General features: G+C 52.1%; 8 protein-coding genes across 8 annotated transcripts; 7 read left to right on the top strand and 1 right to left on the bottom strand.

The window, feature by feature from the left end:
* Positions 1 to 451: 451 nt before the first annotated feature.
* N7532_008678 (putative mitochondrial dicarboxylate carrier protein) lies at positions 452 to 1,578 on the bottom strand (the record flags this gene model as incomplete). Its single annotated transcript, XM_056621170.1, has 2 exons — positions 452 to 500; positions 623 to 1,578. 2 exons carry the CDS (start codon positions 1,576 to 1,578, stop codon positions 452 to 454), a joined length of 1,005 nt encoding a protein of 334 aa, XP_056471976.1.
* Positions 1,579 to 5,530: 3,952 nt separating this feature from the next.
* N7532_008677 (uncharacterized protein) lies at positions 5,531 to 5,737 on the top strand (the record flags this gene model as incomplete). The annotated part of the gene is made up of 1 exon (XM_056621169.1): positions 5,531 to 5,737. One exon carries the CDS (start codon positions 5,531 to 5,533, stop codon positions 5,735 to 5,737), a length of 207 nt encoding a protein of 68 aa, XP_056471975.1.
* Positions 5,738 to 7,063: 1,326 nt separating this feature from the next.
* On the top strand, positions 7,064 to 7,450 carry N7532_008676 (uncharacterized protein; the record flags this gene model as incomplete). The annotated part of the gene is made up of 1 exon (XM_056621168.1): positions 7,064 to 7,450. The coding sequence occupies one exon, from the start codon at positions 7,064 to 7,066 to the stop codon at positions 7,448 to 7,450; it is 387 nt and encodes a 128-aa protein (XP_056471974.1).
* Positions 7,451 to 9,674: 2,224 nt separating this feature from the next.
* N7532_008675 (uncharacterized protein) lies at positions 9,675 to 11,083 on the top strand (the record flags this gene model as incomplete). Its single annotated transcript, XM_056621167.1, has 4 exons — positions 9,675 to 9,931; positions 9,993 to 10,319; positions 10,386 to 10,707; positions 10,778 to 11,083. The coding sequence occupies 4 exons, from the start codon at positions 9,675 to 9,677 to the stop codon at positions 11,081 to 11,083; spliced, it is 1,212 nt and encodes a 403-aa protein (XP_056471973.1).
* Positions 11,084 to 12,779: 1,696 nt separating this feature from the next.
* On the top strand, positions 12,780 to 13,312 carry N7532_008674 (uncharacterized protein; the record flags this gene model as incomplete). The annotated part of the gene is made up of 2 exons (XM_056621166.1): positions 12,780 to 12,876; positions 12,951 to 13,312. The coding sequence occupies 2 exons, from the start codon at positions 12,780 to 12,782 to the stop codon at positions 13,310 to 13,312; spliced, it is 459 nt and encodes a 152-aa protein (XP_056471972.1).
* Positions 13,313 to 13,969: 657 nt separating this feature from the next.
* Positions 13,970 to 14,284, top strand: N7532_008673 (uncharacterized protein; the record flags this gene model as incomplete). The annotated part of the gene is made up of 1 exon (XM_056621165.1): positions 13,970 to 14,284. One exon carries the CDS (start codon positions 13,970 to 13,972, stop codon positions 14,282 to 14,284), a length of 315 nt encoding a protein of 104 aa, XP_056471971.1.
* Positions 14,285 to 16,269: 1,985 nt separating this feature from the next.
* acuF (phosphoenolpyruvate carboxykinase PCK1) lies at positions 16,270 to 18,637 on the top strand (the record flags this gene model as incomplete). The annotated part of the gene is made up of 4 exons (XM_056621164.1): positions 16,270 to 16,451; positions 16,522 to 16,597; positions 16,695 to 16,895; positions 17,294 to 18,637. The coding sequence occupies 4 exons, from the start codon at positions 16,270 to 16,272 to the stop codon at positions 18,635 to 18,637; spliced, it is 1,803 nt and encodes a 600-aa protein (XP_056471970.1).
* A 1,174-nt stretch (positions 18,638 to 19,811) lies between these two features.
* Positions 19,812 to 20,906, top strand: N7532_008671 (alpha/beta hydrolase; the record flags this gene model as incomplete). Its single annotated transcript, XM_056621163.1, has 1 exon — positions 19,812 to 20,906. One exon carries the CDS (start codon positions 19,812 to 19,814, stop codon positions 20,904 to 20,906), a length of 1,095 nt encoding a protein of 364 aa, XP_056471969.1.
* Between the last annotated feature and the right edge of the window lie 665 nt (positions 20,907 to 21,571).

Below are 21,571 nucleotides of genomic sequence, written 5' to 3'. Positions count from 1 at the left end.
CGGAGAACCCGGGTGGCATCCATGGGATCCGACCGCCGACACAAACCGAGGTCATCGCTGGATCCGCCGGAGCTCGATTTGGCTCATTCGGAAAAAGCAGATCAGGACCAGAAAATTTGCCAGGGGGGGTTATAAAATTTCCCGCTGCGGTGAGTCGCGTTGGGACACCGGGGGTAAGCGACGGGCTTTTGGGAGGGTTGGGATGCCAATGGCCGAGTGGGAAGTTCCGAATGTAAAAGCTGAGTACAGGAGCTTGAGTACAGTAAAGCGCAGATGGACCCGGTGAATGAATGCATATTAGAGATAGCGATAGAGGAATTGGTTCATGCAGGCCAATAGGACGGTGTCGGAACAAAGAGAGGTTCTTCCGGTCGTCGGTGCGGGCGTTCAGTCAGGACAGGCAGATTGGAAATGGCGAGAAAACGCAGTCGCAGGATGTATCTTTATCGATCTATTTGGTGATTATGTTGAGATAATCGGCCACGATGAGGGTTACCATCCTGCAGATCAACAAGTTAGTATTGGCATTCGGTAGTGGGCGTTGGCCGTGTGGGGCGATAAGCAAAGCCAAGAGAAAAAGCAACGGGCGACCCGCCGCGATCAAAAGGTGGGGGAGACTAACGCGTGAGGTGCGATCCGCACGTAGTACGTGCCAAAGCCACGGTAGAAGCGCAACCATCCCTCCTCTGCGACGACCTTGCGCGCGCAATCCAGGACACCCCGGTACGGCAGTTGACCGGTCTTCGGATCCTTCTGCTGCTTCTGGAGACGAGTCTTGATGAAGTCGAAGGGCAGAGAAAGGAAAGAGGCGAAGAAACCGGCAATCGCGGAGGCGGCGAAGGTCTGGTTCTGGGTCGAAAGATTGGTGTGCTGCTTCAGCTGGGCCTTGGATTCCGCAAAGAAGGTAAGTTGACCCATGTTGAGCGCCATGGCTCGGATAACGGTGGGGAGGGCGCCGGCCCAGAGAGCAGCGACGCCTTCGGAGCGAGGGATTCGGATAAGAGCGTCGAAGACGGAGCGGTAGTTAGCGCGGGCCTCGGGGGGCTTCAGGCCGTCAGATTGCATGCGCACGAGGGCAAGGTCGGCGGGGTTTCCGATCATGGCGGCGATACCGCCGGCGCTGAGGCCTGCGGCGGCGCGCTCAGCGAAGGTGACTTTACGCTCCGCGGCATCGGCGCGGGCGTTCAGCTTCTTGATGAATGTGTCGAAGAAACCCAGGCGTGCGGTTGTGTACACTGCTTGGCGAAGGAGACCGGCGGAGAGACCCGTGTATAGATCGAGGACTTTGCCGGATGCGACGATATCCTTGGTGATGCCCAGGGCGGATGGGCGTGGTCCAGTGCGAGCGCCTTCGCCGGCGAGCTGCAGACGCACTTTGACCATGTCGACGGGCTGGATAACGACGGTGGCAGTCATGCCGGCGAGACCGCCGTTGATGAACGGGAGAGCAGCACGAATGTATGGGTGGTGCAAGAAGTTCTGAGTGGTTTGCGTGGGATTCTCAATCGCGGACTGCGAGGCCTCTTTGGCAGAGACGGTAGCGCTGCTGGCAGCGTCTTTGACGGAATTGGATGCCATGGCGGGGTATCACGCGTGGTTGAAAGATCTAGGATGTGTTAGCTGGTGTATAGATGTAGGACTGTCGCTGGGTGAGACCGAGTGTTGGGTGCAGGAGCCTTTGACTGACCAGAAGAGTCGGAGGGTTTCTGAAACGAAGGCGCCCGTTGCGACTCTTTGGCGGATTACACAGCCGATGGACGAGTACTCACCGATGACGTAGAAGCAGTCGACGTAGTGGCAGTTGCGGTAGGCGTAGCAGAGGCAACAGCGACCGTGAACAACGAAGATGAGAAGACAGCAGATGCGGAGTCGAAATGATTCTGGAGGGAGGAAGGAGAACAGGGCGATGCGGGGATGAGTTGTACCTCTCGTGGTCAAAGTATGTCTTGCGGTCGATGGCAGGTACCTTCAGTGTTCTGGTACCGCCTTGCGGGGGACCGCCCTCTGTATATACGACGAGCTGGAGCCCGTGCTTCTACCTTCCTCTCCCCCACTACGCGCTACGATGATACCTCTACTCGACTCCCACCAGACAACCGAAGGCGATTTCCGAAGACTTAACCGGCCAGGCCCTTCGCCCGACAGCCGCGAGGCCTCCGGATAACTGTGGGGATGCTCGTCACAGCACGCTGGGTACCTTCAAGTACCCCGATCATCGCAGTGGGCCAATGGCGTCAATTCCAAAGCCGGCTTAGCCAACTGTGCCCCGTAATTTGCGGATTGGCAGATGTACCTCGACCCTAGCACTCAATGGGAGGTACTTCAAATCGCGGAGAGAATGTGAAATGCGGGGTGACGACAGGCTGTCACGCGCTGCATTCCCGGTTCTTCTTCTTGTCCTCCGTTCGGTTTTGGTCTTTCTTCTTCCTTGCCGGCATTTCGCAGGCCAACTCCAGCACGGCGACAGCGACAAGAGGGACCTCTCCTTGCATGCCATCTGCACGATCCCCACGTCATGGGCCCAGCGTGGATCCAGCGTGGGCCCGGTCAGCCACGAGCTAAAGCCGGAAGCCCCCACTTCGCGGATCGCTGGGGGACGAGAACTGCTCGGGAACCTGGACCTGCGGCAGTCCGAGGGAAACCGTTGAGCTTCGCGACCGCGACATTCTCACCAAGATGGACTATTCAAGCGGGAGATATACAATCCATCGACAACCAGCAATACGCAACCCTTGATATTGCACATCGCATCTCTTCCATCGCTCGGTACGACGGATTCGGCTATTCCTCAATAATATTCTCCCGCTCCCGCTCTCCGGGCCTTCATCCGAGGATATCTAGAACTACAGACCATCGTCCCAACCAATCGGCGTGCCCCACTACAATTACCGATACGCAGCGCACATCCATCAGCATCCTCATCACCGCTGTCCCGTCTGGCCAATAACGCCCGCGGGAATACCAATGCCCGTTCTTGGGAATCCCCAGCCCCGGGATTTGTTGAGGCACCAGGGCGCCTCCGTGCCTGGAATCCTCCGATCTGCCCTTCGGCCTTGTAGCTTTTCGCCGATGACCGGCACTTCGACCCTTTCTCAGCTTGCTGTGCTTTCATCCATGGCCCGGATTGGTCGGCTCTACGCTCGGGCTGGGGAGGATAACCGATGCCGTGCCTATTTACTCCCGCTGTTGTCTTGATGCGGGATGTTGTCTGTTGCGGAAAAAGACCGGGCTTTTGAAGCCCGTCTCGGATACAGAATTATCCAGGCGCCTCTGCTCAGCTAAGCCCTTTGGCGGGAGATGAGAGAACATGGCAACATGCAGAGGAATCTGTTGAGCGAATGCGCTCGGAGCTTCAGAACGTGTGGTTACTTGAGATACCCCGTTCTGGTGCTACGGTGTATACACAGTCCTGGACCCTGGAGTACCGAGTACATCGCGTACTCTTTCCCGACCTCCTCTCCGGCTCAACTATATAGCAGTATATTTGCGGACGTCTCCGATGTCCACAGCCGCATCTAACCATGAGCATCCGAGCGCATCCCAACAACACTCGCCAACAAAGCACACCATAGATTCTGTAAAACCATCCAAACAGTCCCATCCCTGCCAAGTCCCAATCCACTTCAATCCCTGGCTAACCGCCCACTATCACTAACAAGTCCCACTTACCCTCAGACACCCCAAACAAATGCTGAACTAAACCTCAACAGCCCAATAAATGCCAATGCGGAATCCACTCATCAGCCTCTATGATAGCTCCGCGGAAAGACGTTCGGCACTCGGGGCCTGGTGCTGAAGGGTCAGACGGCATGGAGAGTCGGGAGCGGAGGGTACTCCGACGGCAAAGCGGGATGGCAGTCGGGGCGGAGCGCGGCTCTCCTGCGGGTTTGGTGGGGAACTTCGGCAGTCACCCCGGTGGAATGGTCTAATGATCTATACTCTGGATTCAAGAAATATTTCTTTGTTTAGGATCCCTCCATTTCTCATCTAGCTCCGAGCGGGATATTAGTATCAACACCACTATGTCCATCATTTACTATGATCTTGCCTCGCTCTTTGTCATCACTGGCCTTTGTTACCCTCCAGTAACGACATCAATTCCCCCTTGTTCACGATTGTGTTTCGCTCGGCCATTTGAACCAAATTGCTCGTGACCGGGATTTGGTGGCGCTCCAAAAAGGGTTTGATGGTTGCGTACTTGCACCTTTCCAAAACAATCTCTTCTGCGCGCTCAGTCACAGGCGTCTCAGGAAGCTCATTCTCTGAGCAGGGGAACCAATTTATCAAATTTGCAATTCTCCTTTTCCTCCCGGTCAAATGGGTAGTCCTTGAGCATGGCATCGGTAAGCTTTGTGCCTGTCCGTTTAAGAAACACAAGAAGAACAGGGCCTGGCTTCGGGATCCAAATCGGCATCTTGCCAAGTCCCTCTTCTGCCAGAACTCCATATCAGAATACTCACGCTGTTGCTGGAAAAGCAAATCCAGTACATCCTCGCCTGAACTATTTGCGACAGCCGCTCGAAGGGCCCTTTACATTATAGAGATCGATCCTTGGCGATGCTTGATAGATTCAAACAGTTCATAGCTTCACTCATCGTTTTGAATGGGATATTTTCGCCCATTATGCCAACTCCGAAGCCTATTTTTGTCGCGGCTACCAAGACATCCTCTGTTATAGGCAAAGCGTTCCTCTGGAGATTTATCGCCACACGCATTGAGCTAGGATCCCATGTAGCAAAATGAAAGGGCTTTCTCTGTGATAGGAACGTCTGGTTTCCAGCACAGCAAAACTTCCAAGGTATGAGAATTGACGGCCAGATTTCCAAACAGGGATTTCTTAGCTTCCACGAGGTGTCGGTCAAGCAGAGTTTGAAGCACATCTGTTCACATTCATCTGTTGCTGGTGATTTGCCAAGTCATCTTTTCAATTGGCAGATCATTCTGTTCATTGTCCAAAAGAACCATCATGGCTTCATCATTTTGACATGTCGCCTCGAAGACTTCATCTGGAAAAGAAGTACCGGAAGCATTGCTCAAAAGGATTTTCAGCACCTAGCTCCCTGTTTCCTCGTATTTCTAGGCTGCAAGGAGTGCGTCTTCGTGAATGAAAGTGGACCCTGGCGAAGTTGCTCCAGATACTTGATCACAGAAGGGCCTGGCTTCTTATTCGCGGATGTTGAGCAGACTTATCCCGCTGTGACGGTGACATGGAGACATTTGTCATTGACGAGAAAATTCAGCATCTTCAACGAGTCAACATGGCAGCAAATAATCTGAAGCAGTTCGATCTTTAACCGAAGAGTCGAAGATGTGTGATCTCCTAGGCTGCGTAGTCCCCGCTTTCGTTGGTTTAGTTTTCCTTCTTCGCGTTCAAGCTTTCTGGGGGGTTGGGACAGCTAGCGTCCATCAAGCCTCACGGGAGGGTGTCCGCATCTCCATGTTTTGAAACGGAAGAGTGTTTTTCGCACCCCGGAGTTTGGAAATGGCTTCGTTGTCACCAGGTCTGGATGGAGAATTGACCTAAAACATCATGTACGAGGGCGAATGGTTTTCCGTACTCCTCAAAATCGATACCGGCAGCTTAGAACAGCCCCATCTCTGCTTGCACACAACTGGAAGCAGCATCCAGACTCCACATCTCAACACCATCGGTCCCATTGAGAACTCTACGTCGGGTAAAATTGGTGAAACACAAAAGACGGGAAATATCCCAAGAGATCCGCAGTTGGATCTTTAATGAAATGTGGCCTTCCAGCTTGCTCACACTGCACAATGGAGACTGCCCCTTGAATCATCATGCACACGCACGTGCCTCTGTATGCTAGCACCGTGACAAACAGTACAAACACCAGGGTCTTCAAGATTGGCGTTTGTATACCTCTGAAACTCCTAGCAATAACCAGGTCTTTGAAAAAACGCCATATATATGCTTTTACAGAGCACCTGCCGGATTATTAAAGGGTCAGATAGTAGCCTCCGTCTCGCAGACTTTCTCGACGATTCATCATGCAACCACTCACCATACATCTGTACGTTCCGAAGACGCTAAACGGGCAACGAAATTGGCGCGAGGTTGCTGCCTTAGCAGTGTGAGCCACCTGTAGCTAATGAAGGAGCATAATTACAGGCTCATGAATTTAAAATCTGGCCTCCCAAGGCGTACTTATCTGTTTTCGTGGGATATAGAGATGCTAAGGAAGACGTGTGAGTTGGGGTTTGTTTTCTATTTGTTCATTGGGGAAAGTGCCTCATCTTGTCATTTCACTGTTTTTGAGCTATTTCCGGCTTGTAAATTTCTCATAAATATTAACATGTTATTCTTGAAATTTGTCCGTTCCACGCTGTAGAGTACCCGGTTTGTGTCTTTTGTCGAATTCACCCAGAGCGGAGATCAAACTCCCCAACAACATTGCCTCGCCGCATCCACAGGGGCGTGGATGCGGCGAGTCTTACTAACAATACCCCATTCAAACAAGGTAGCAACTATGAAGAAATTAGAAGGCGGAGAATGTGGTCAGAATTGTTCCTCGAGATAGTGAATGTAGTTGTGAGGAAACAAGGTGACAACAGGCTCCATCTGCTGCTTCACTTCGTCCATCTCCCACTTCTTCCCTTTCCCAATTCTTTCTTGTTCCACCCCACCACTCCTTCGCCCTCTACAATTTTCCATTCCAGTTCTTATCCTTCCCTCCCTGATCAACACTTCTGCCATCGTTCGCCATCAACAAACTCGTCCCCACCAGCACACGCCATGCAGAACGAGAACCCCGTGGGACAAGGCCAAGGCCATGGCCCCACGGAGGTAAGTCTTCAGTAGCAACTTCATGGTATCCTGTTTACTGATTCTGAATTTCTCTGCGGTCGCAGAATGACTCCAGCCAGCACTCAACCCTCTATCTTGACCCTCGTATCTGGCTCGCTCTGGTACGTTTTGTCTCCGTCGCCCAGGCACACCATGCCCTCTAATGCTTGCCCTGTATAGTCTTGCCCAGCAACCCCAATCCCCCGTCCTTGGAACTCGAATGAAACGGTCTTTATTCCCTGCCTCCAGTGCCTCTTCTGGATGGTAATTTGCCCGACCTATGAAGTGCACGAAGTTCTGGATGCTTGCGAGGCTTCGGCCACTCGTGCACGTGGACCCTGCGCCTTCTGTACCCAGGCCGGAATTTCGTGCCTCCACGCCTTTATTGAGCGACCTGCTCTCTCATTCATTCTCTCTCTTCGTCGCTTCAATGAAGGAGATCGTTACCGAGTTCGACGAATCCTCCGGGGGAACCTGTACGCCCTTTGCGTGCAGCGCGAGTATCCTCGTCGCACTGCCTACGCCTTCATCGAGGACTTTGCCGATTCTGTTCGTATGGCTCGACGACAGGTGGCCCATGAGGCCTGGCTTGATGAAATCTATGAGCTCGAGCAACTCGTGGAGAACCAGCGCAACCGGTCCGCCTGATGCGTTTCTCGTTTTTCGGCGGCTTCAAGCCCGTTAGAATGCTACGCAATGAATGATGGAGGATTTGTTCTGATCTTTTGCACTCCTTTGATTGACAACTGCGACGATACCGTTTGATTTGTGGGCAGTTCTCGGGTTTTTTGGGGGGGGGGGGGGAGGCTTTTCTCGAGTTTGCGGTAAGCCCCGACATGGCTCTGCATCTCGTTTAGTTGCAGGGCGAAGCCCATCACACCAGAATTTGCAATTTAAGTTGACCAATCAGGTCCTTCCTTCTTTTTTCTCTCTCTTACTAGGACCTTAGGGTAAGGAGCAGCTATGCTCACTCATATCGCACCCATTCTGTGTGCGTGTCTCGTCGCCTTTTCTCTAGTCCCCGAAAAGTTAGAAACTTCATTCTTTTAGCACCTTTCAGAACAATTCAAGGACTCCACTGCCCCCTTCGATCGGATGCGCACCGATACGCTACTCTATCCAGCTTTCCTGCTCTCTAGACTTTTTCACAGCATGTCTCGGTTACACGTTATCTCGTTCTGTTTGCCATCATCTACAACTTCCTCTGGCTCTCTATGCTATCCTTTATACCAATACCTGGACCTTTACTGCATATTGTACATACCTCGGGTATCTCCAAGATCGACACTTTTGGACTGTTTCGGTGGAGCAGACCGGCTCTCGCGGATCCAGAACTTGGGTGGACAAACAGCTTCGGGCGCACCATGCCGATCGCTATTGTTTGAGTCCCCACTTGTCTCTGGCAGATCTTCATTTTGAGTAAACGGTCTAGCCATCGAGCTACTAGCCGTAGATTGGGATATCACAAGCTTCGAGTCAGTGTCCTAATTAGTGTAATAGGTACGGACCAATGTGCGCGAGCCATGGATACTAGCAGCAAGCCACTAAATCCCAATAGCTCACCTTTGGCTCACAAATGAATGGAAAGACCATTCAACGATCGCAGGGATACGCTATACATGTCTGTAGTTGGACTCTTTCCTTACTCCAAGATACACATTGTCATATTGCTGATGTTGATACCCGGGCGTGTCTGCGAAGCTGCCAGACCCCGGCAGTAGCAGACCGCACCAAAGCCGCCGGGGAGGGCTCGAGCACGCCTACAATGCTTAACGCTCGGGCACGGCCTGCTCTGCTTCACCCACGGTGGACCCCCTGAGCAGTGCGACCCACCGCCGCGGAGATGGAACCTTGTCCGGACGGGCTGAATACGCCGATGCTCTGCACAAGGCTTATTTCGTCCGCATTCACCGGTAACTCCGCGCACTAACCCAACAACATCACCAGCACGGAAGTCCGATGGGGCTGCCCAAAGCTTTTACATCCCTTCCTGGCATCCTGGGCGAATGATGTCCTTCCAGAAGCCCCAGTGTACCCGTATCTGCGGCTAAAATCAAAGGTATGGGCCCAGGAACGTGTCGCTGTCATCGGCCTCGGTACAATCCCTGGTGACCCTAACGTCTCGTTCCACTTTCCCTTGGAGATTCTAATGGGGTTTTTCATTATCAGCCCCTTGAGGCGCGGTCCGTTGATGGCATTTGCAGGTCCTCATTATACGGAAAAGAAAAGAGAAAAAGGAAAAAAGAAAGCGAGTAAGTGCGCAATTGAACCGAGTATGGCAATCTCGTGCCCGGGTTGTTTACCCCACGTTCTCCTCCCTCCAAGACCACATCTTAACTCTATCCAGGGGTAAACCCAGCCGCCAAGCACTATGGAACCTTCCCCCCCGATGTCGAACCATTTTTCCAACCGCCAGCATATCAGTCGGCTCAATTGGAGTCCAACTCCACACACATGATAGCCGACCGGGTGGTTATTGCCACCACGGCACGCTAGCCTTGCACTAGGCCGGGGAGCACGGCTAGTTGATTATCAAGCTTTTTAGAGCTTGAGGAACTCTGGGCTGTTGCACTGCTAGACCACCACTTGGGGCCCTTGTAATTTTGCAATGGCGCACCAGGCCGCCGGTACCCTACGGTCGAAGATCCCCGCCACGGGGCCTATGCAGATCAGGAGGTCCTTTTCTTTCTTAAAGGTCCCTCCCCTGTCCAATGCTATCCATTTCTCTGTTTCGGGACTCTTCCTTGCATTACTTTGTCACGTAGCCCGCTTGTTCCTGATTGACTGTTGTTCCTGATTGACTGTTGTTCCTGATTGACTGTTGTTCCTGATTGACTGTTGTTCCTGATTGACTGCGGTGCCTGCCGCCACCATGTCACTCTCCCCGAGCCAGAACAGAGCCATCCAGATCACGGAGCGAGTGACTTCGTCATTTTCGGTATTTGGTGCTCTTTTCGTCATTGGCACTTATACTGCGTCGTCGAGGTTCCATAAACCTATCAACCGCATGGTATTCTATGCGTCATGGGGCAATATTCTCGCCAATGTCTCCACCCTCATCTCATTGTCGGGTATTCAAGCTGGGCAGGAGTCTTCTATGTGTCAGACACAGGCATTTTTGATTCAGATGTGGGTGGGACTACAGTCCATTCTTTCATTCTACGGTTACTAACGTTGGTAATACTTTCAGGTTCATGCCTGCTGATGCGTTATGGACACTGGCAATGGCTTTGAATGTATACCTTACATTCCGCCATAGGTTTTCATCCAGTCAGTTGAGGAACCTGGAGACCAAGTATCTACTCTTATGCTATGGGCTTCCGTTTGTCCCGGCTATCATTTATGCTTTCCTTCGCACAGAAGCAAAAGGAAGGGTTTATGGTGATGCAACAGTCAGTTCTCAAGTTCCCATAATCTTTATCACTCAACTGACTGATTTACTCGACAAACAGCTTTGGTGTTGGATTGACGTCGATTGGGACGCACTTCGAATTGCCACCTTCTACGGGCCTGTTTGGTTAGTACCAATCATCTCACTTTTTTACACCAGTCAGAGAATTCTAAAGCTAACTCCACAGCCCAGGCTCATCTTCGTCATCACCGGAATTATATACATCTCGATCGGTACCGAAATCTACCAGAAGCGAAAACAACTCCGAAACATGACATCGCAAAGCATGCCGACTACACTGAGCGTCAAAACCACCGAAGTACACGTCATCAGCGAGACAATGGACAAATCTGGAGAAGTGCGGCAGACCCAACCGGAGAAGGAAGACTTTGGACACAATCGAAGCCGATTCGAAACAAACATTTCCAGCGCCAAGATGTCCAGCTCTGACGCCGCTGCTTGGGCCTATACGAAATGCGCGATGCTGTTTTTCGCGGCGCTGATCATTACCTGGGTAGGCCACCCAGAGCGGTATATAGTCAACCAGACCACTGTGCTAATGATTTTCTTCTCTTTTCATTTAGGTTCCCTCCACCATCAATCGAGTATACACTCTCGTTGCCGAGGGCGAAGTCAGCTTCGCGCTTTGCTACTTTGAAGCGCTTGTGCTTCCACTACAAGGATTCTGGAACTGCATCATCTACATTACCACATCCCTCGGCGCATGCCGATCTTTGTGGAATACCATCTTCGGTTCTAACTCTTCCTCTGACGAAATTCAGTTATCGTACACAAGGGGTAGTCGGAGAAGGCCTTTCAGCCGGATTGACGAAGCATCTGAAAGTACGACCGAGCTGGCTGAAGATACACAAGCAACCAGAAGCTTATGATCTTTTTCTTTTTCTTACGTTTAATGCCTTAATGCCTTCAATTACGCGGTCCGGCTCTCTGGATTGGATTTACTACCACACCGGGAAGCAAAATTTGAGACTGAAAATTTACAAATCAAAAACAAACAAGAACTATGTACATATCATTCAATACCTACGAGTTTCGATAAGGCTAGTCATCCTCCAAACTTGGCGAGCAATTCTTGCAATATCTTCCTTCGTCATGACCAAACCATTTTCTTTTCCTCTTGTGCATCTCGATGGAATAGGCTTTCAAAAGAGACCTCAAAGTCTATCAATGATAGAATCTGAGTTGTCATCTCCCGGCTTCTCAATAGATTTTCTTGTGCTTTTCCGGCGACGAACGAGCAGTTAGTGACCCTGTAGGTCTGATCACCAACTTCCATTGTTCAATGGATACGGTACAATTCTTTCATTTAATGAAGACTGCGATGGCAACCTTAATTTGGTCCTCTGACGCCAAAGTCACGTGAGATCGTCCCTCGCAATCTGCGCTCTCGTCTGGGACAGCTGTTTCGATCATTACCACAGGTCATTCCATGGTCCGAAGAGGATGGACAGCGTGCAGATATATCGCCTAGTCGGCTCGTTTTCTGTCGATTGCAATGATGTTATTCTCATCAGTAACTAGATCTCCGTCATTGTCGTTGTGTGTAACGTTGTAGTTGGCTGTACTCGCGAGGATGATTTGATCGTGCAGACCTCATCTCCGTAACCTTACGATCAATCCAGCGAGTAAGTGCGACCGTAGCTGCACTATTATATGAAGTTTCCATTTTTAAGGAGAAGCATTTCTTCAGCGGGATCATAGACAAAGGTACTTCCGAGCGTTTGCGGTCCGATTTTTGAATAGCATGGAATGCTCGCTCATCGACGGTGAAAAGGAACCAAGGTCCGTTTCCTCTCAATTCGTCCACTAAGCTAGTCGCTATCGAAGCTAGGTCTTTGAATTATTCCTCCATGTCGGTAAATTCATAGTGCAGCCCATTAGTAGACTGCCTATCTAGCAGGAATCTGCCTTGATAGATGCAATTGGCTGGCGGAGTTGCGCAATACATCTTTTGTGACGCCAGCCAGACAGACAGCCCAAATGGTGGAACGCACGTTTTCCGTGAAATTTCGTCTGAAGAAGCTCTAGGGAGGGAATGAGAGAGAAAGGGAGACTTGTCATCTACCAGGTCACCTACCTGGTTCCCACGTGATCCGCTGTCTGGTTAGTTACTCTGGAAAATGAGGCACTCTATGGCATGACATGTATATGACCGTGGCCATTCAGAATACCACTAATCATAGAGTACCAAATCCAGAAGAATAGTAGTAATTATGTCAGCAAAAGTAAGCATTTTCGTACTTCACATTGCACTGTCATCTTGGCAACAATATGCCACTAATCGGAGAGCGGTAAGCACCTTCTCGGAGTCCGAGATTCCCTCAATGACCTCGGTCAATTGTCAAAAGCGGGTTCCGAAGTGCAAAAGCGACATCCATGACCTCAGTCAGGCGAGATGGCCGGCGAGGCTGTGACCGTTGCGGCTGAGTGAGCTGACTGCGATTATTTAAATAGCGGGGTTTGGGGCGTGGGGGCTCAGACACCAGACTTCAAGTTTCAATTCCTAGCAAGTTCGCATCACCACTTCAAATCCAGCTATAATTCACGCCTTGACCATCTCTAAAAATGGCATCTCTTTCTAGTCCATTGCGAGTGGTTTTGTGCGGACGGACAACCGCCATCGGAAAGCCCGTTGCTGAGGCTCTCCTGCCCGACTACGAGGGTATGTTTCGACAACGCCACGATCTCCAATCCCGCAATGATCTACAGATTCAAGAACTAATGATCATGAATCAGTCATTCACTTCATCCAAACCAACGAGGCCGTCCTGGCCGAGCTTCCCCACCTCCTCGCAGGCCGCGATCCCCAAGCCGCCAATGCCAATGACGTCGGCTCGCACGACTACAGCCATCCCGCCCGCGCCGTGATCTTCGGTCGTGGATATGAGCTGGAAGACATTGAGAAATTCCGCAAAGCTGCGGCTGGTAGTGCTGCTGATCCTGTTGCTTGGATCGTGGGTGACCCGGCCAAGAAGATTGACATGAGTGGCCCGCCTCCTGGACCTGGATATGCCAGGGTTGCGGCGGACCTCGCCAGGACGAAGCTGGAGGAGTGGAAGGCAAGTGGTGCTGAGAAGGATGAGGTTTACATGTACTGAGGTCATGTGAGCGATGAGAGCAGTAGGACTGTTCATTGCTATATATGCTGATTAGGTAATGCAAAGCATTGACTTAAATTCGAATCATTAACTGGTTTGTCTGGGTCTGATCAAAGGAAAAGACATGCCGCATTTGACTGACTCGTAAAGAGCCTATCAGCTTCGAAATGTCTTGATAGTGTGGGACTTGGTCTAGACTCAGATCCTTTTGAGACTTTCAAGATGAAACTTGAGCATCGGGTCCAATGAGCGCAAATCCCGCCATTCAGAGTATCAAAGATAACAGAAGTGACATGTCAAAAGAACGAGTTTCCCTGCGGATTATTATCTCACCGCTAGTCATTCATGAAAGCCGGCACGGTCCCCGAGTACCTTTCTCGTTGCTGATTTCTGATGAGGCGAAACGACGCTGCACGCTTTGAACTCAGAAAGGCAGTTATTAATGATCTACACGTAATGTAGAAAAATGACGGAATGGTATTCTTGGAAGCCGGCATGCCTAGTGAATTTACACTGCGAAAAGCGATCGCACAGACAGTCTGCTCCGACTAGCGGAATGCAACAGCACATCTACGGTTACCCACGGCAGACCGGGAAGGTTGCCGGTACACACGACCCAGGAGATTGGTCACCATAACCGAGGGAAGGGCAGTCACGATGTCACGCAGGGCTGTGCTACGTGTGGAGGAACGCCTACTACCGCGCTATACCCCGCATCCGCAAGGACCACGCGACAGCTTCCCCAGAGCCAAGACGCCAAAGGGGGTGCAGAAAAGTGGCCTGACTGGGTGGTATCTGTCCGAGCAGCATGTACAGGGAGGGCACGGTGCGTCGGGGTATCTATCAGCGAGGGCCGGAAAGGAGACAACCCGGAAAGGAGACAACAACAACTACAAATTGGACAATCAGGAACCAAAGCCGGAGCCCGGCGTCCAGTTCATTGGAACGGGTGTGATACGCAGCATGACGTGAGGTCGCCGGGGGGCCGCTTCGGGGAAAATAGGAGGCGATTTCGATCGTCCCTTATTCCGCAGTTCGGCCCAGTCCGTTTGGAAACGCGTGCTGGTTGGACCGTGGCCGGGTGATAGGTCGAGACATGAACGTGAAAACCAGAATCTCTATCACGGGTGAAATAGGAAGCCGAAATCGCCGTGTTTCGCAACCGGTACCCAGGGATAGGGCCACGGCCGGAAACCCCCAAGTTGATGAATGTTGACCCCGTAGTTAGAAGATAAGGCTGGCGAAGATCCCGATGTGGAGGGGGAGAGGAAAGCCGTGGTCAAAGAAAGTCATGTGCGCCTGTTCTTTGATGTTTAGAGTGTAGATAGGTACTAAGTATAGAGTGTCGGTTGAAGAAACCCCCCTGGAGGGGCTCTCCCCTCCAGGCGCAGGAGTATTTTGTGGAGGGAGGGACAGGGGCGAACCCCATCCCCACCAAGCCTTGCTCGATTTGGCCGGGAGGCTACCCGGCATAGTTCCAGACTCGTCAGAACCCATCGGCAACGAGTCACGCGCCTTGCAGAAAGAGAGAGCCCCAGGTATTCAAAGCGTTGTACTGATCAGATGCATGCCTGTAATTAGAAGCTGGTACGTAAGCCATTGAAAGAAATCGCGCAAGCCAGGGTGAATTGTTTCAGGCGACATGGAATTTAGGCCGCGACACAAGGGAGGCTCTCGTCTTCCCGAGGCCGCAGCCGGGTCGGGATCCGCCGCTAACCACCGGGAGAGAGGATCTGGGGTTTGGAACGCGAAACAGGCAGATTTCATCTTCACAGCGTCCGGGAAAGGGCCGAAAATTCCAATCCCGATCGCCCCGAAAATGCCCAGCGGGACGTAAGCACAATCCCGGGAGGGAAAAACGTTGACCGCCGTGAGAAGGGCTGCGTGGATCTCGAAATGCCTCATGGGCCTGGGGCCGAGACCAAGTCATCTTCGACGTAATTAGCACGGCGGCACAGCCAGTCAGAGAGCGTGGGGTCAGAGACCAGAGGGCACGAAACCAGAAAACGAGGGCGAGATTATCGTGCCGTCAGCGAAAACAGGGACGCAAAAAGGCCGGGAATATCTTCAGCCCACCCGAACGTCCTTGGGAGGTGGAAATGTGCGGGCTATGATTGGCCGAGACCGCCGCGATCAGTGTTCCCAGTGCATCATCCTCGGCTGGGTTAAACGCCGTTATTGGAGTGTGCGGCGCTGGGGAGGAGCCCAGCTGGAGCAGGTTCCGATGGACGCCCCGAGACTTGTCGTCATCGGGTGCATCTGTCAAAACTTTTCGTGATTCCCACGGGCAACGCCCGAAAAACAGTTCTGCGAAATGCACGATCGGGTCGAGGGAAGCCGATGGCAACGAAGAAAGACAGCAGCAGACGAGGCCAGATGCAGGCCGACCGGGTCCACCGCTGACATAATCCCCCGCGATCGACTCGGACTACATGTTTAGTACGATGTTTACCATTGTATACCGGCGTACCGTATGCCTGACCGTACTACAGGAAAGTGGGCTTTGTATGCGTTTCGTTTAGATACAGCAAGCTTGAAGTACTATATTCTTTGTTACAGTTCTTGTGGTGAGATCATTGCGCGTCATTCCAGTCGTCCGGGAAAGTTAGAGATGCCTCCACAAGACGAACGCGGGGAACCTAGGCAGTTCAGCTTGCCCTTTGCATCCAGCAACAAAATTCAGTCGTCGATTAAATCGTCGCAACTCCCTCTACACCAGACGACAGAGTGCGCCTTTTTCCTGGTATATATCGTATTACCGTCCGAACGTGCGTTCCCCGGCTGCAATTCGTGTCCACCACCGCTCGGGTCAACTCGGACTGCGTCTCGCCGTCGCAACCCACGGCAACGCTGCCTCCATCACCAACCGCAGCTCGGCCCTCAGCCCCGACATCACCCGTGGAACTGTGGAGAAGTGCAGGGGCAAAGTGACGAGAACTCCCCTTCATACCAAGACCATGGCCCCTGCTGGAAAGAATTATATACCTTCCGAACGCCCGGCCTCTCCAGGTCCTCTGGCTTCTGATTTCTTCCAACAGCAAGTCGCGAAGCAACGCAACAATAACTATCACTCTACTTCACTCCGCAATATGGTTGCCACATCTGTGAATCGCACTGCTCTGCACCCTGGTGGTGTCCAGTATGTTCCCGCCCTGTCTTGTCTTTATCATCATATCACCTCGTCGTCGCTAACCATCATCATCGTCCAGGCCTGGCAAGGGTCACACCGAGCTGGAGGAGGAGCTGCACGAGACTGCGCACATTGACTATGACCGAGTCGCAATTGTAAGAAGCCTTTCCTCTCCTTGCGCTTGAGACTCGACATGGTCGTTGGCGACAAGCTCTCATTATCGCATATACTAACCTAATCCTAATGATATAGATTGCCAACCCCGCTGTCCCTGCTCTCTATGAAGATGCCCTCGTCTACGAGACTGGCACTGCCATCACTTCTTCCGGCGCTCTGAGCGCTTACTCAGGTGCTAAGACTGGTCGTTCCCCCTCCGACAAGCGTATTGTCAAGGAGGAGTCCTCTGAGAACCAGGTCTGGTGGGGACCCGTCAACAAGCCCATGACCCCTGACGTGAGTTGCTCCCTTTGCTCTTTTTTTTTTTTTTTTTTTTTTGCCTGCCTTCTTCCACTATGAGTGATTTTCGGTTGCATTTCTGTCTGGTTTGAACGAGGGTTGCCCTTGCAGATGGCCCGATGCGAGATCCACCGAGGATCCCTTGCATATGCAATCTCGGGCACCAAGCTTTTCTGGCAGTCCGCAATGTGCAAACCTCGCGTGTTTTCTCAGCCCTGCTGTAAAAATGCCTCAAGTGTTGGCATTTTCCTTCATTCCCTCTTCTCCACAATCCTCTCCACAATTTTCCAGTCTTCCGTTTTCCGTTTGCCCGCCAACGGATTACCATTCGACACTTCCCCGCGGTGCCGAGGCTTTCACGTGTATGACGTCATTACTAACCAACCCGCCCACAGGTCTGGCGCATCAACCGTGAGCGTGCTGTCGACTACCTGAACACCCGCAACCGCATCTATGTCATCGATGGTTTCGCCGGCTGGGACCAGCGCTACCGCATCAGCGTCCGTGTCGTCTGCGCCCGTGCCTACCATGCTCTGTTCATGCGCAACATGCTTATCCGCCCTTCCAAGGAGGAGTTGGAACACTTCCACCCAGACTATGTCATCTACAACGCTGGTTCGTTCCCCGCCAACCGCTTCACTGAGGGTATGACCTCCGCCACCTCGGTTGCCATCAACTTCGCCGACAAGGAGATGGTCATTCTTGGTACCGAGTACGCTGGTGAGATGAAGAAGGGTGTCTTCACTGTCCTCTTCTACGAGATGCCCGTCAAGCACAACGTCCTGACCCTGCACTCCTCCGCCAACGAGGGCCAGAACGGCGATGTCACCGTCTTCTTCGGTCTGTCCGGTACTGGCAAGACCACCCTGTCTGCCGACCCCAAGCGCAAGCTGATCGGTGACGACGAGCACTGCTGGACTGACACTGGCGTGTTCAACATCGAGGGTGGCTGCTACGCCAAGTGCATTGGTCTCTCTGCCGAGAAAGAGCCCGATATCTTCAACGCCATCCAGTTCGGTTCCGTCCTTGAGAACGTTGTCTTCGACCCCATCAGCCGTGTTGTCGACTACGACGACTCCACCCTTACTGAGAACACCCGTTGCGCCTACCCCATCGAGTACATTGAAAACGCCAAGATTCCTTGCGTCAGCGAGAACCACCCCACCAACATCATCCTGCTCACCTGTGATGCCCGCGGTGTTCTGCCCCCCATCTCGAAGCTCACCCCCGAGCAGACCATGTTCCACTTCATCTCCGGTTACACCTCCAAGATGGCCGGTACCGAGGACGGTGTCACCGAGCCCCAGGCTACCTTCTCCTCCTGCTTCGCTCAGCCCTTCCTGGCTCTGCACCCCATGCGCTACGCCACCATGCTTGCCGAAAAGATCCAACAGCACAAGGCCAACGCCTGGTTGCTCAACACCGGTTGGGTCGGTGCCGGTGCCACCACCGGCGGCAAGCGCTGCCCCCTCAAGTACACCCGTGCCATCCTCGACGCCATCCACAGCGGCGAGCTCGCCAACGCCGAGTACGAGGTCTACGATGTCTTCAACCTGCCCGTCCCCAAGGCCTGCCCCGGCGTCCCCAACGAGCTGCTCAACCCCAAGAACAGCTGGACCGCCACCACCTCCTTCAAGGACGAGGTCAACAAGCTCGGCAACCTCTTCAACGAGAACTTCAAGAAGTACTCCGACGAGGCCACCCCCGAGGTCCTCGCTGCCGCTCCCCAGACCCAGTAAATTCCCCCTGGGCCGAGCGTGCGCATGCGCTCGACAAAATTGGCATTTTGGTTTGAGTTTTTGAAACATTTGCATGGCGTGCTGCGTTTTTCCCTTCGTCGGAACGATCTAGTATTTCCCCAGATCTTGACGTACGTGCTTGGATCGGGACAAGCGCGTGGATCGTGTGTTTTGCTTTTTTCCATTTCCTTTGTTTCCCGATATGGGTTTTCCTTGTGATGTTTGATATGCCCTGATCCATCTATGTGGACATGTTACGACCGGATCAATCGGAGTTCTGCTTCGACTACCTTTTGGTAGTAATGAAATTAGATTGCTCAAAATATTTTCACCTCGTAAGACATAAATCAACACACTGGTATTTGTCATGCCCATTAAAGTAGCATTCTAGGAATATGATGCAGCTGTGAGCGTCTACTTGTAATATCTAGATCAGCCTCAAGGAGCCTAAAGATACTTTTCGCTGGTACTGCCCCTCGAGATGGTAATACGCTAGTGAGTCATCGCTTTGCTTTTTTAATGAAATATTCTCGGTATATTTGAAAGAGTATTGAAAGTATATTGGTTCTTTCGTCGAATATTTGATGATGTTCATGAGAGTAGTGGTTGGCTGTCCGAGAAATATTTCCCGGTAGACTTACTTTCGAGCAGACATAGCAAACCATCACGTTGTGAATGCGTGGTAGTGTGAAGTGACACCAGTGCTATCACATAGACCAAAAAGAAATTAGGAGTCTGTTCTCTCTCTCGCGCGCGATTATTATTGACATGAAAAATAAAGAATGTAGAAATTTGTTGCAAATTTTTCGGTCGTCAATGCCAAAAGGCTGTGCTTGCACAGGGCAGTGCCGCCGGAACCACTCTCGCAACTCTGACGTCGTTGCGCGCTCCCCACAAACAATAAATGTGGATCAACAACGATCCATCGCATCGCCAAACAACCTAAAATCTACTCCTCATTGTTCCCCAACAATAAGCACGCGAGACCTCGAAATATCGCCCTCCCACACCCAGTTTGATCGTCGCCAGACGCCGAAATTTCCAAGGAAGCTCAGGCAAGGGATCTTCTTCTTGGCTCCTACGTCATTGGCCGTCCGAGCCCTGTCGAGGATGTTCCGACAAATATCATTCTCCAGCGAGCGTCCAGCACCAGCACACCCCCTGAATTCCAGCAATGGAATCGAACATCCCTCCCGCACTTTCGCCGTCGCGGACGGAGCTCGCAAAGCGTGCCGGCAGGTATCGCATGCTGGCGTCGCTCATGTCCTTCCTGGACCGGTACCTGTCGTTCCCATTCCCTCCGCGCGCCTGCCTAAACATCTCCATTCCGTCAACGCTCAGCAAGACGCCCGGCTCCATCCAGCTCTATTTTTACACGGCCCCGGGAAAAGGACTCTCCCCCGAACGAACCGAACCCCAAGCTCCCAAACGACCTGTTCTCATCAACTTCCACGGCGGCGGCTTCACGATCGGTCACGCGGTGGATGACGCACGCTGGTTCAGAGATGTCCTGCAGGCATACCCAGATGCCGTGGTCGTGAGCGTCGGATATCGACTCGCGCCCGAATATCCGTTCCCTACCGCGATCGAAGATGGCGTCGACGCCGTACTGTGGTTGTGTGACCACGCCGAACAACATGATCTCGACCCCACACGCTTCGTGATCAGCGGCGATAGTGCTGGAGGGAATTTGGCCATGACGGTGCCGCTGATGCTATACAATCATCGAGTGAAACAAGCTCAAAGCTCCGGCCAACACCCGCAGACCAGATTGGCCGGGATTATTGGTTTTTATCCTCCGACGGATTGGACCCGGACCCGCGAACAGCGAAACGCGACGAACCCAATCGCCGCCCAGAAATCCATGATCAAGCCGGATGTCTACAAACTCTTCGACGACTCTTATTTACTCCCGGAAAGTATACCTAGGCAGCATGGGACGGAAGATGTCGACATGTCCCATCCTTATCTCTCACCAGGTCTTACCCCAACGTCACTCCTGCTGGCTGCGTATCCGCCAGCCGTGGCGATCTATACCTGTGGCTGGGACCCGCTGCTGGTGGAAGGTAATACATTCCGTGAGCGACTGCGTCAGCTAGCGGTCGAGGGACAGATGGCGCATGTGGGTGGGATGGTGGTTGAAGATGTCATCCATGGTTTTGATAAAAAGCCTTCCTTTATAATGGGTAATAAGATCCGCGATCGCATGTACGGTGATGCAGTTAGGCAGTTGGGAATCATGTGGGATGGGATGGCATCGGATGACTGATTCATTTGTTCCTCTGTTTCCTTTCTTAATTCTTTCCCTTAATTTTGAATTATCCTAGCGTTCCAAGCATACCATCCACCACGCATTTTTGTTTCAGACAGCAGATACAGAAAAATATCGGTTCAAACAAATTCATTCAAGTATGGAACTCGTCGAAGAACAAGAAAATAGAAATCAAACATTAACCATCAAAATATCAAGTTATCAGAGCATCCAAACACTCAACCTCAAATAAACACACCTTTCCTTAACCTATAGCTCAATAGAGCCTCCAAAAAAGCATTTGCTCTTCTCGTGTGAGTCCAAGGACCAGCCTTACTGCCCACCCTGAGTGACATCCGTATCCAAACTCGTGTGATCAATCCCCTTCCTCACACCCTCAATTGCGGTTTTCATCGCCGGTGTTTCAGGCTGAATTGGACTGATCCATTGCCAGTCCTGCGAGGCTGCAATTTTCTGCTGCCTCTCGATCTCCTACACCACCATCTTCTGTGTCCTCTGCCTCGGAAAGTGTCGAGCCCGTACTCCTTGGTTGACTAGCGCTCGTCGCAGGATTCGTATCATGAATCTCTGGCTCCCAATGCTGAGTCTCCCCAAAGCTTTTCTGTCTCCGTCATTCTTCCTCCCTTTTACGGACTGTCTCTTTAGCTCTGGCTATGCGCTCT

Source organism: Penicillium argentinense (genome assembly GCF_028826775.1).
Source record: "Penicillium argentinense strain IBT 30761 chromosome Unknown utg000009l_segment0_segment0, whole genome shotgun sequence".
NCBI lineage: Eukaryota > Fungi > Ascomycota > Eurotiomycetes > Eurotiales > Aspergillaceae > Penicillium > Penicillium argentinense.
This window is presented reverse-complemented; position numbering and strand designations above follow the sequence as displayed.